Here is a 14,367-nt window from a genome sequence, read left to right on the forward strand (position 1 = left end):
AATATATATATAATAAATTAATATTGTTTAATGTTGCTTTTAAGTAATAACTAAAAATATTTCTTATACAAAGTTATTTAATTGGAGAGTTTTTGTTTTATTAAGAAGATATAATAACTATATTTCTTTTATGATTACAATAGTCCTTACTATTTCTGATACTGTTCTCTTTGCAATTTGATACTTGAAGCACGACATGATTTTTTTACCAGCAGCTAATACACTTTCAGGGTAAACATGTCGAAATGTACTGTTATATTGTTTATTTGTATATTTCTCTGTCAGCAGTGTTCTTGCATTGATTTATATTGTAATCCTGACATGTAATGTTGTCATTTTAGCGGTATATTTAACATAACAATAAAGCGCGAGGTTTTGCTAGCCTCAAAACCAGGTTCAACTACCATTTTGTTTTAAAATATACTATACCAAGTCTAGAAATTGGCAGTTGTTATCTAATAGTTAGTTTCTGTGTATGTTGCATTGTCGTTTGTTTTTTGTTGCACTTCAGTATTTCTGTTGTTTCGTTGTTTTTATCTTATAATTGATGTGTTTCCCTCGGTTTTACTTTGTAACCAGGATTTGTTTTCTCTCAATCGATTTATGACTTTTGAACAGCCTATACTACTGTTTTCTTTATTTAGAGCTTGCCTTAATAAAGGAACTTTGAGCATTATTAGGTATGGTATTCAGTTTTAACTTTTTTGTTTGATGTAAAAATTCCGGTCGTGCAGAGAAAAATGCCTCTTTATCTGAACTTTGATACAGTAATAATATTTTATCGTCCACGATTTTTTGTGTTGTTTAGTCGCTGTGTTTTTGTCTTAAACTTTAATTTCACCTTTATTCATTTTGCGGTTTAAAATCTTCAATCAATTCATATTTTTTTCTTCTCTTGAAGTTAGAAATTCATATTTTTTATTAATCAGATTAATCATGAAACAATATATATTATTCAAACAATGTAAACTCGATTGAAAAGTGACGACACCAATGACATTTATTATGTACACATAGGTAGAGGTAAACAATTTTTGAATTATTTCGCTTTTTGTAGATCATTTAGAATTCATTGACTTTTACAAACAATGCTTTGTTTATTTTGTAGTGCTGTAGCCATCATGTTTTTGATTGGCGCATTGTTGATGCTGCTAACAACTGTTACCTTTATGATTGGTGGAAACTTGGAAAAGATCTGCCAATCGTTTATTGATCTCACCGTATTTAGTGATGTATGCATATTGAATCAAACCATTGCATCGTTTTAGACCAATATAACCCCAGTGGAAGTGTAATTTCTGCGATAACTTGGTGTCTGTCGTTTGTTACCATATATCTCGTCATATTTTTTGTTGAATTTTATACAATGTTGATAAAACCTTTATAAGGTAAATGTGTTTAGAATCCCCAGTAGGATACAGAAACTTCTCATTTTTGTACTGATCGAGAAAAAAACCTCAAATGTTAAAACCGTCTTGAAGTTAAAATTTGGGGACTGCCTGCACACATCTAAGCTTTATGGTGGCAAGGAACCTAATTTATAATTTTTAAAGACTACCAATATATGTAAAACAAAAACCTATGATTATTTATTCTGATATGTCAGTTGAATATTTTCTTCGAAGTGAAAAAGCTTAAAAAAAAAGGTATTGAATGAGAGACATTTAACAAAAAAAATAATTGGATAAATAGTATTCGATGTAATATAAATACTACTACAAAATTTACGTAAAACTCCAATTGGAATCAAATTTACATCTATTTTATTTGTAATAACACTGCCAATACAAACCTTCTGGCAAGAATATAAAAAAAATATGTCCCATGCATATCTTATCATGTGGAGACAGAAAAATATAAGACAAAACTGAATTGTGATTGGACCTTTAAATTGTCAAACAGAAACGAAGGTTCAACGCAGAACATTCGGTTTTCCTTTTATTTGATACAGGCAGAAGTGCAGTTATAACTATTTGACATTATCATTCAATATTTGTTTTATATTACTCAAAAATTTATTACTCAATATATTATATTTATTATTCAATGTACTTCGTATTTCCCCCCTTTTCGATGTGATGCTATCTATAATAAGAGCTCTAAAACTATAAAAGAGCATAATTATGACCTTAATTAACATTAATTTATCCATCGAGTGATCTGATTGCATTTCGCGTGTGTAATCTTCAAATGAAAACAACAAACTAGCATTTGTTTTCATTTCTGAAACGTCTACCTTTGACGTCAAATGTTGTTCCTTTGTTTTTAGTTTATAGACCAAGGTGCTATTCCAAGTTTCCATCTTGGAACGATGATACTAGGTGATCCAACTGTCAACATTAGTGTTTACAGCCTGATCTTGTAAGTGTTATGGTAAGGTCCATGTGTCAAATTTGAAATTTTAAATGTAATTCAAGATGAATGCGATCTAGTTTTGATAGAAAAAAAGCATTGACAATAAAATAAAATAAAACAAACACGTGTCCATAGTACTCGGATGCCCCATCCACACTATCATTTTCTATATTCAGTGGACCGTGAAAATAGTGTAAAAAATCTAATTTGGTATTAAAATAAGAAAGATCATCTCACAGGGAACATGTGTACTAAGTTTCAAGTTGATTGGACTTTAACTTCATCAAAAAAAACTTCCTTTACCAAAAAAATAAACTTAGAGGGGACAGACGGATGAACAAACGGACGAACGGACACACAGATCGGAACAATAATGCCAATAAATAGGGCATAAAAATATAATAAGTTTTTTTTTCATGCATACCAACTTGAAACATAAGACAATCTTTTATTATGTTACAGAACAATTATCATGAAATAATCCATTTTTTCTGAATTCTAATTGTCAAAAATAATATTATTTCATTAAGCTCATTATCAGAAAATATAACATTTTTATTTCAAGCTATATCTTAATCTTAAGATTATTCATTTTCAGAGGATGTCGAATGAACAAGGCACCCTTCACAATTTTGAGCCTTGATAAAATTATCCCTATAGACAATTATCTGAACTATTCTACGGTAAATATGATCTTGAATTGTTAATTCACCCTATAAACTTGCCAACTAACGGTAAAGGAATGAAATAACAGCAGCATTTGACAGCAGAAGGAAAACGAATCACAAAATAATAAAGTGTCTTTATAAATAATTTCAAGCAGCCTTTAGTGATACTATAACTATTCATATATGAAACCTACATACATATAATAATACATAAAGCAACTAGTACATTTTTGGCGTTCATTATTTGGGATTTGACGTCCCTGATGAAGGTGCACTCAGAAAGCGCTTCGAACCCAAATAATAATTACAATATTTTTTAATTTTTAAACGCAACACATAATGAAAATAAGCATACCAATTTTGTCAGATTGTTTTGTAATCATTGACAAGTAAAAAATGATCAATGGATGGGTTGAAAGCACTTCCTTGCTACAGATCTCGGGGTCAATAACTATAATTTTATATAGTTTTAAATGTCTGTAAGTCGTATTTCCGTGTGAATTCTATTAGATGTATAGCATTACATGTTATACTCCACAACTATGTTAATTCTACTGATAACATATAACAGAGGATTGGTGGATCCATTTATCTCTTGTGCTTACTAGTCTGCCCAAGGAGATTTACTTTATCAACTGAAAACAAAAAGATTGTATATACCAAAAACTCTTACGACAGAACAATAACCACACCAAAGAATAAAGTTTTTGTATACCCTAAACTTACGACAGCAACAATATAACTTTGTAGAATGATTAAAACATGTCTATAACTGACAACCAGACGCTACAGATTTCAAACGCAAAAAGAATAGAGAAATTATGTTACTTGAAAAAATGCGTGATGAACCTGAATGAGTCAGCAACTGTTAAACTAATTGTTATTTGGAATTCATTAATGACATGTGATGTCATATTGCATTGCATTGATGCCCAATCATTGCAATACCAGTAACCCAAAATGTAGAACAATTGGATTTTATATCTTGTTTTAATTTCAGTATCTAACTAGTATTGATTCAGATATAAATGGTATCAGTAGTTCAGTGGACATTAGTAGTTTTCAAGTGTTAACACCAGATATGGAGTCAAGTTTGAATGACTTTTCAAACTCTGGCATCGACGGAATAGATTTTGCTGCCATCAATACTTCAGTAGGTTTTTCTTTCTGTCGAATTATAAAAAAAAGAGAATACCTTACATGTCAGGGTGCTGATATCCTATCTGCATTATTGATCAACGTTTATTTTCAATATTGTATTTGTTATCTGGTAGACAAAAGTTCACTATTCACCTCTTTTAATCCAACTGTAGGGAGATGATTTAAAGACATAAAATAACGGAATAAATGTAAAACATTATAAGAGAAATCGTGGCAACATTTTCAGTTAAATATTGTAAATATCGGAGTAGCACATATTTTTACTTTTAGACAATATTTAATTCCATCTGTGTCACTATTTTAATTCATTTACAAATCAGGTTATTACTAATGCATTAACACATCATATAGTTATATCTCTAAGTCTAGACATCCATGCTTTGAAATAAAAATATAACCAATAGTATTCAACAGATTTTGTCTGTTGTTGAATAAACATTCTACAGTTTCTAAGTTGTGTAAGCCAAGTCTCTCGACGACTTTAAGTTTTTAAAGATGAATTTTTCGGGATTGGGATAAGTACCAAAGTGAGTGCAGTATTCTTTTGTATCATGACCATTATCTGGCAGAAACAGTATCTATGAAAAATGATATTTTATATTAATATAAACATATGTGTAATATTGATGCAAAATATGGCTTATAAAGAAATAATTTTAGATATGTCAAAGTTTGAAACATTGATGATTTAAGTATAAACGAGGATTTCAAGTTCAACATTACTTTAAAAAAAAAATTGAATTCACATTAATTTGTTATTACTGTTTAAAACAGTTGCAAATGTAATTTATCATAGCTCTTTTTTTCGTATTTAATATATAAGAACTTGTTTCCTTTTGTAGCTTGCCCAGAATCTCGTTACATTTGATATAAATACCTTGATATCTTCCATGACATCAATTAAAAACCAATGTACAGGAACAAGTGATGTAAGATTATTCATAGTTAATATCTAGATTTATCATTCATTGTGATTAAATAATCGTTAATGTAATTACGAGTGATACGTGCTTGAAATCACAATTATTTCTTTATTTTCATTCATCGCGAAAACATACAAAATATACATAACAGTTTATTATTTTGACCTTATACTTATCATGTGCATTTCAATCTATCATATCATGTCATACATACTTATTTACCTTGTACGATGGTTTATAGATTTGACACTGTCTTATGGTTAGATATTAAACACGCTGCAGTCGATTATAAAAAAGGAGATGCATGTGTGGCATGATTGTCAATGAGGCGACTATACACTAGAGTTTTAATAACGAAAATGAAAGCAATTATAGGTCACCGTAAAGTTTTTAACAGTTAAAATAACTCATACCGTAAAGCCTGCTATGAAAGGCAACGATATGAACAATGTGATTCAATTCAAACGAGAAAAATAGCAATCTAATTTATACTATATATAACAATTCACGAATAGTAAATATGACAGACATAAACCAACGACAGGTACATACATAGTATGGCGGGGATAAACAGGTTTCTGAAAACATAAACTCTCACTAGTATTGGACAGTCGTGTAAAATCACAACATAAGAAGAAACCCTAAAATTCAGTTACCAATGGCTTTTCTCAATAGATCAGTACGACGCATAAATAAAAATAACACAAAATACAATAGGAAAACCGGTGTTCATCGAGTTCTAGTTTTGAATTAAAAAGAAAATTTCAAAAGAGTAATGTTTAACTAGTGTAAAATCCTTGCAGAGTTACAAAATACTTTAAAGTATAAGACTGTTACCTTTGATATTGCAAATATGAATACGGTATAAGATTAGTTTACATTTATAAATCACAACGGAACAAAGATGACAATTCATTATACATTAACAAGAAAATATAAAATAACAAACGAAGTTCTTTAAGCAGAAGTCTTTATTCAGGGCATCTAATTATCCAACTTCTATCGTGGATCGATATCCTTGCACCAGTTCTCCCAGCACAAAGCGATTAAACACAGAGACATCAATGTAGAAAAAAAATCAAAGTTCTATATTATGCCTTTCATATCGTTAGTTTTCTTGTTGTGTGTATTTATACTTATTTTCGTTTTAGTCTAGATGGGCTACACACATCAGTGATGCTGAGACAATAAGAGATGTCACTATTCCAGCAGTAACAACAGCTCAGGTATTGTTTAAATACACACTCACTCAGTCTCAAAAGTTGTTAAATAAGTATGCAGCCATTATCACATTTATTTTTACTTATAATTAATATCAAACGTTTCTTCATTTTTAAATGTTATCTTTAAGATGCATCACAGGATAAAAGAGTGGAAAAGTTAAATTTTTTATACTATTTTCATTGTTATACATTTAAAAGTTTGGCAGTTGTTTTTACTTATTCCTTAGATTGCTAGCGTTTAATTCTGTATGTTTGTATGAGTTCCCCTTTTGAATTTGAGTTGGAATTTAGTTTTTTGTTATTCTATTTCTTGATTTCTCTACAAACATGTGCAATTGCTGTTCATACGTGATATGTCCTGTTTATATAAATGCAAACTAAATTCCTTGAATATTAATCTTTTCCTTTGCCCATTAGTAATGCAGGTCTGAAAAGTGGGATCTTCTTTATTCAGAATATGTTCTCTGCATAATAATACATCTCTACTAGGTACGTGTGTAAAAATAAAGGGCAGAGAGTCAAGTATATGAGTATTTGCTCATAAAGAATTTCAACAAATAAGTCAAAGGCCGGCTTTTCTTTCATAAGTTTTAACTCTCCATAGAGTAAAATTGCTTGAATGGTGATTTTTGTCAATGGTAATTACTCATCTAAATTAAAAAGAGTACCGATCAACTCGAGACACAAACTAGTTAGCATTGGAGACGACCGACACATCACATTTAAGAAATGTCTATATTTTTAGTAATGTTTCTTTTTACAGAGTAACCTGCAAACATCAATTTCGTCGTTAGAAAGCGCAATAAGTGGCATAATGGTAAGTTAAATATTATTAATAAAAAAATCAATATAAAATTTATGATAAGATTGACTGGTTTTTTGCCTGCTTTTAAAAAGTTCAAGGCAACTATTTCATCCTTACAGAGGTCGAGAAAAAAATCATAAAAAAAATCTCTAGGCACTTCAATTGATGAAAATTAGGAAGTTTTGACTACCACTGGACAATTAAGATCTGCTTATGATATGTCCAGACGGTTACAAAATGTTATATTCTTTACACATTAGCTTCAAAATGATAAGTCTGAAAAGTCCGGAAATACTCTGAACAGTAATAAGTACAGCGCCACGGGGGAAATATCAATATAACATCAGAAAAGTTTGATTGTAAATTGAAAGAACATTATCAATTTATCTGAAAGTGAAATCAAATGACCTGGCTTTTTTGATCTTCTTGCTTTTAACAAGTTTCTGAAGGAACTCCGATTTATATGAAAATAAGTAGAGGTCGGTAAGGAGAGGTGTACAGTTCGTTTACAATGCCGACAATTTGCATCTTTTAAAATGAAAAGTGCTTTTTTTCACTAGTTTGGCTTTTTCTATTTGCAAAGTGCTAAAAAAATATCCGCACAAACAGGGAAGACAAAGTTAAACCAGCGTGAACAATATTAGACACCAAGTATATAATAAAAGAAATAGTGATCAAACTATCTGAAGTGTATCAGTTTTAATGCACCAAATATCCAAGCAATATGTAAGCCTGCAAAAAAAATTGTTCAACAGCAATAGATGGAATTATGGATTGATGATTTATAGTTATGTTTAGAGTGTTTTTAGTTTGGTAAGTTTACAAGAAAAGTATCTTATTACAAATAATTTGAAAAATTTCAGGCTAAAATCAACAATACTCTTTCCACAGCCAGAGCTGCAGATAACGAAATTCAAAACAATATGGCAAGCGTTATACTTCAGGTAAGGCACAACATATTTACATTTCCTAGTAAGAAATAGTACAGCACGATAACAATTAAAACGGCTTCGTGTCTGAAAAAAGAATACAATATTATCCACCATAAATGTGAAATAAGTATCGTCACGATTGTCATTTCATCAAATACTTAATCAGGAAAGATTAGCAATTTGTCGAATTTAAATATTGAGAGTGCATTTTAAGCAAATTTTTTAACGTTATTCGTTGAAACAATTAAAAACTGCTTGTGCTTTTATATTTCTACCACTCGGGTATCGTTTGTATGTATTTGTCAACAGAATTTTGAAACATGCATGCCTAGTTCCCTTGTACTCATGTTAATTTACTGAGTTAAATGATTCTTTTAATTCCGTCATTTTCAGTGACATGACGGAATACAAAACAACTGTTACTACAATTGTTTCTAAAACAGATCAATATGTCATGAAAAAATGTTTATGTAAAAATTTAAAAACGAAATAAAAAAGTATGAAAACAAGCCAATAAAAAAAAACAAGCCAACAAAAGATCAATTCATAGTAATCTTATAACATGAGCATCACAATGGATACCACATGTTAAGCAGGATCATTTTTACCCTTCCATCTGAAATCACTCCCTTGTATGTGCTGGGCTTAGTAATGTTCAGCCTTTACTTTTCTATGTTGTTTAAGCTATACTGTTGAATGATTAGTATCTTTTTTGTTTTTATCCATGGTGATGGCAGTTTATTTTCGACTTATGACTTTGAATATCCTTTTGGTATCTTTCAATTTTATAAACTTATATTTCCAGGCTGCCATAGACTTTAAAAACCAGATACTAGCATACATTGATTCGTATATCGTGGAAGTAAGGGATTTGGTAAGTTTTATTTATATATATATAATACATTTGATAGATGGGTTCCTAATTGAAGTATTTGTATTTAAAATCATTATAATATTGTACAAATTATCATTCAATTTTCTGCTGTGGGCTTTAATATTGTCGCTTCTACGTATATCTGGTGATCGTGTTGCGTTCATATCGACCCTTCACCTATGTTTTACTAATCACAAATCTGGTTTATTGAAGTCCAACGCAAATATAAGTAAATTAATTGATTTTAGTATCTTGCCCATGTGAAGTGATTGTTTATAGTTTAAACATATATTCAAGTAGTTTCTTCATTTCAATTGAATTAAATCTGTATTTTGTTTTTTACAGATTTTTAATGAGCTAGCAGCCTGTCTACCTATTTGGAATCTATATGACTCCTTTACGACTACATTTTGCAGTTATACGTTAGATGCGTTGGTAAGACTGAAAAGATGTTTTTTTCCCCAAAATTGATGACAAAAAATAGATTCAGGGTTAGGCAGTTATGTGAAATGTTAACTCAAAGATGCAGACAAAGAAAGACATATGTTCGACTCTATTCGACCCTCAACCTACGTCAAAATTTACAAATTATAGTGTATGAGTTTGGCTGATATGTAGTATTGCCAGATCCAGAATTTAAAAGGAGATGAAAAAACATACAAGACTAACAAAGACATCTTAAAAACACTACTCGACCCTCAACAAACGCCAAATTTACAAATCATAGTGATTGCTTTTGGCTGATATGAATAGTATTGCCAGATCCAGAATTTAACAAGAATTTGTCCATAGTACACAGCTCCACTCGCACTATCATTTTCTATGTTTAGCGGACCGTGAAATTGGGGTGAAAAAACCTCTAATTTGGAACTAAAATTAGAAAGATCATATCATAGGGAACATGTATACTCAGTTTCAAGTTGATTGGATTTCAACTTCATCAAAAACTACCTTGACCAAAAACTTAAACCAAAAAATTTAACCTGAAACTTGCACTATCATTTTCTGTGTTCAATTGACCGTGAAATTGGGATCAAAACTATAATTTGGCATTAAATTTAGAAAGTTTATATCATAGGGAACATGTGTACAAGTTTCAAGTTGATTAGACTTCAACTTCATCAAACACTACCTTGACCAAAATCTTTAACCTGCAGCGAGACAGACGGACGAACGAACGGACACACAGACCAAAAAACATTATGCCCGTCTACTATCGTAGGCGGGGCATAAAAATGATGTGGGCGGTGTTTATTTTTTCCAAAAACAAATGTATACAAATAGCTAATACGCCTAAGCACTTACAAGATACTCTGTTTTTGTGAGGTTGTACAATATCTATCTAAATCTGCTACTACTCCATCTAGAACATGTTTTCTTACATTATTTTACAGAATACTTTCTGGTTTGCTATTGGCTGGGGATTATTTTTCTTTACACCTGTCATCATTGTCGGAGTCAAATTATCAAAGTATTACAGAAAGTTAAGTGAGGATGAAGATGACGATGGGTAATTAAGTGTTATTTTATCTAAGAATATATTTAGGATAACTATCGTACTTAATGTAATAATTGCACATTTATATAAAAAATAAAATCTACTACCCCCCCCTTAATGCATTCAGTCAGCCATCCTGGTTAACCTTTTAAATCAAACACATTTAAAAGAATATTTTAATTATCAAAGAGGGAAAGAGAGAATATTTACAAGTTTGAATAATTGAAAGAATACACTAGCAAATAACTCAAAAATTTTAAAGTTTGTTATGTTGATTATAAAATACAATAAGGACATTGTTGGTATTTAAAAAGACACATAACAACACACGTGTTTCTCATATTCAAAGTTTTGTATTGCAGTGACGACGATGAAGATGATGGGTAAGTTTACGATGACCAATCAAATTTGTTAAAACGTTGCTACATGTATATTCTGAAAATAGAAAACATGTTCATTTTCAGAGCAATTGTCAAGGGGCAGACAACCCCACTTCAAATCACATGTGTAAAAATTAACATATATAACCAGTCAAATCAATTGAAAAAAAACCCACTTTCCTGAGTTTTAGTAAAGTTGAAATAATGATGAAACGATGAAATAAGAACGAATTTCAACGTGCCTCTGAAGTGTATGTAGAAAGAATAAAACCTCATATACAAGAGTGTATAATTTTGTCAATGTAAAGCAAAATATAAAAGAATACGACCAGTTAAATGTACGACTGAAATTGCATCTTTCTTTTCTTTACATAACACAAACATAGTCTGCCATTATTTGAAGATATGCACTTAAATTATTAAATTAAAGTTAAGTTTATCTTTTCATTTCTTTTCAGCTATAATGGTTATCACAATGGGTAGGTTTATTTAAATGTTTAATATTTCAATTACAAATGTGCCAGTAGAAAATTTTATGTGTAAACAGTGTCTGAATGCACTCTTAGCAAAATCCGAAGAAAAAGCATTATGTTCTTTAATTCTAAAACAAATCCCATGAATATCATGCTCTATAGTATCCCCTTTTAATAACAAAAATAACCCAAGTAACAGAAAAGATAGATAACTAAAACACGCAGTAAAGTTTCTACATAGTGCAGCAATCAACAGGTGAGCAACCAATAAAAAAAGGAATTGCACATAATTTAGAAAGCAGAGTGAACCAGTGTGCAATGCACATTGCTACAAAAAGCTAACTAAAGATGATGTAACCATTGGTAGGACATGCCGCTCAATAAACATCAAACACATGTACGCTAATGTAGCTAAAAATATAATATTATTCTTAAATTAATATATCGATAACTAACTTCTATGTTATCGTTGTTTTTGTCGTTCAGTTCTAGACAACATAGATTACGTTCTCCACGTCGGTAAGAATGATGTTATGTTCAATGATATATAGTGGTGTAGGTCTTCAGAATATTGCTTACTATACTTGCATGCATGCATGCATTCTTTGTACCATCCTGTGGCTAACTGATGTGCCGCTATATTTCATATTAATATTTTCATTCTTTTTATCATATTCTGCATGCTTCCTTCAACCTATATCTTTAGGTTATTCCTTTGTTGGTGTTGGACTTTCTGAAGTTATACAAATATGTTGTTAGTATATTGGTACCAATTTCAGTGTATATAACATACATTGACACACTTCAAACACATTTTCAAAACTTTGTTTTGGTTACAATTTACAAAAGATTTTATTTGATTAATTTGTGATGCTTAACATTTCCAAACCGCGGAAGACAACAAACATTCATAATGAGAACATATTTTTTCATATGGATACCCACTGTTCTCTACTTGACCAGAAACACGATAGTTTTCAAGTACTAAATGTTACTCAAAAAGTATCAGTTTTATTCTGCAGATGGATGTCACAATATAAAAAAAACTTTATTCAGGGCGGGATCCTATTATTCAATTCAATTGCTGTCAAACACAACTCTATGAGCAAAGCAGCAGGAAATACCCATGTTTAAAATCTTCGACCGAACCCATAGAACATGGATAATATCTTTGAATGCAAGAAGTTCGAGTATAAAGCAAACAATAAATACTCAAAAATTATCAAAGTTGATTAACTTTTGAACGGTCAAATCAAAATCATGATCATTTACATTGTTTACCATTGTTAGATAAACACATATTCCTTAATATCAAACAAATATTTTGTAAAAAAAATTAACAACAGCAAAGTACTTGCCTTATGTTTCAGCCTGTTATTATCCATTACAATGCTTCTTCATGGATGAATTGTGTTAAATAGGTTTATTGCTTAAAGCGTGTCGTGTGCTTGTAAATTGGCAGCACAAGAGGTCATATCTTGCATATCTTTTCACAATCTAACATGAATGTGCTTTTTAATTAACTGAATGCCAATAAAACCTGGTTGCCTCAACAAACTTAAAGATAAACTGATAATAAAATACGTTTGTTAAAATGATTCTTTATCGCCACTCCAACCAGAAATTGACTCATTGTCCGTCAATGATATAATAAAAATACACAGATGCATCAATACACCTTTATTTGTGACTTTAAAAATATTTTTCTATGTGATATTGTGATATATAGATTTTTTACTGTCTTTATAAAACATTCAGATTTCCCCAAATAATCAATAGTCAAATTTGCTTATATAATTAGTAAACTGTCACTCTTTATAGAAGTATTTCCTGTTAAGTGAGGATTTTTTCACCATCTTCAGAACAAATGATAAGCAATACAAGATCAACAAAACAGAGATTCGATTCTTATCTTTAATGTTGGAGAGGGTTTTTTGTTGAAAATACACGAAGACAAATGAGAGCGACACAGGCTCTTTAGAGCTTTTAGATTTGCATGTATGTTTTCTTTTTGAACGTAACCTTCATTTTTGATGTCAAGGAAAAACATGCAGCTAAAAATACTAATATTTCTTTAATACATTTTTTGACAAACAGGTTTAATGTAATGTAGTTAATAGAGTTTGATAGAAAACGTCTGTAGTTTTGGAATAATATGATATGAACTTTCTTTTTATTTTGTTTCAGGTTCAACAAAGTATCCCCTCAGTATTACTGATAAACCAATTTAAATGGTTCTTGACTAATACAATGCAGTTTTCAATACTTTAATTCGTGGCAATATATTTTATCGACAATAAATTTCTTTTGTAATACTATTTGTTTTATATATGTGTTTATGATGGAGATGAAAGGATAGATATGGTGTTTCATTTCATGGAACAACATTTCAACATACACATAAAACATGACTGTTTTTTTTTCATCTCAAATTCACAGTTAGGCCTTCAAGATGGCACAAGGCTTTCAACTCACTGCAATGTCCTAACTGACCTTAACACTAGTTTTAGCGGTCTTCTTTGCTAGGGGTCGATCCCCTTCCATCTACGGTGTTTCCTTTCTTAAACTTGTATTTTCATAATAGATTAGGTCCATATAAAGATCCTACCATCATTGAGTGAAATACAATATGTTTTTTATCGCTGAACATGCACATTAAAATTTTTGAAATATAAGGCAAACTGATAATTGAAGATATTTATCTTTCGACAGCCGAAGGATAGTGCACCGCGCGAGATATTTTCTATTATGTCGTTGTGTGATCTGTGTCGCCATTGATTTCTAGTATAAAATTACGTATGCACGTTTCTTCTTCAAAAGACTCATCAGTGCTGCTCCCCAAAAAAAAAATAATGCCAAAGTCAAGTAAGAAGGCGATGAGCATTGAGGACCAATAGCTTCCAAAAGGTTTTGTCAAATATAGCTAAATTAATATATTGATTTGGGAGGAATTTTTATTTTGGAAACTATTATAAGATTGGTGAATTGTTAATTTATGTATATAAACATATGGATAATTGTCATTTCAACAGAAGTGCTGACTACTTGGCTGGTGATTTCATTGAGAGGAAAACC

At 30.5% G+C, this 14,367-nt stretch overlaps 1 protein-coding gene across 3 annotated transcripts in view; it reads left to right on the forward strand.

Moving 5' to 3' along the window:
* The window catches only part of LOC143071982 (prominin-1-A-like), a 31,251-nt gene extending 17,644 nt beyond the window's left edge, over nt 1–13,607 (forward strand). The window contains exons 14-28 of one of the 3 annotated variants that reach the window (XM_076246716.1): nt 1,109–1,232; nt 2,270–2,361; nt 2,954–3,038; nt 4,024–4,176; nt 5,027–5,113; nt 6,259–6,333; nt 7,094–7,147; nt 7,999–8,079; nt 8,873–8,941; nt 9,287–9,376; nt 10,336–10,451; nt 10,802–10,822; nt 11,278–11,298; nt 11,785–11,811; nt 13,480–13,607. In XM_076246716.1, the coding sequence (XP_076102831.1) occupies nt 1,109–1,232; nt 2,270–2,361; nt 2,954–3,038; nt 4,024–4,176; nt 5,027–5,113; nt 6,259–6,333; nt 7,094–7,147; nt 7,999–8,079; nt 8,873–8,941; nt 9,287–9,376; nt 10,336–10,451; nt 10,802–10,822; nt 11,278–11,298; nt 11,785–11,811; nt 13,480–13,510 (1,126 nt within the window). In that variant the 3' untranslated portion in view covers nt 13,511–13,607. Of the gene's footprint in view, nt 1–1,108; nt 1,233–2,269; nt 2,362–2,953; nt 3,039–4,023; nt 4,177–5,026; nt 5,114–6,258; nt 6,334–7,093; nt 7,148–7,998; nt 8,080–8,872; nt 8,942–9,286; nt 9,377–10,335; nt 10,452–10,801; nt 10,823–11,277; nt 11,299–11,778; nt 11,812–13,479 lie in introns of all 3 variants that reach the window. The other 2 variants (XM_076246718.1, XM_076246717.1) reach the window with 2 other exon arrangements.
* Nucleotides 13,608–14,367: the final 760 nt, after the last annotated feature.

Source organism: Mytilus galloprovincialis, chromosome 4 (assembly GCF_965363235.1).
Source record: "Mytilus galloprovincialis chromosome 4, xbMytGall1.hap1.1, whole genome shotgun sequence".
Taxonomy (NCBI): domain Eukaryota; kingdom Metazoa; phylum Mollusca; class Bivalvia; order Mytilida; family Mytilidae; genus Mytilus; species Mytilus galloprovincialis.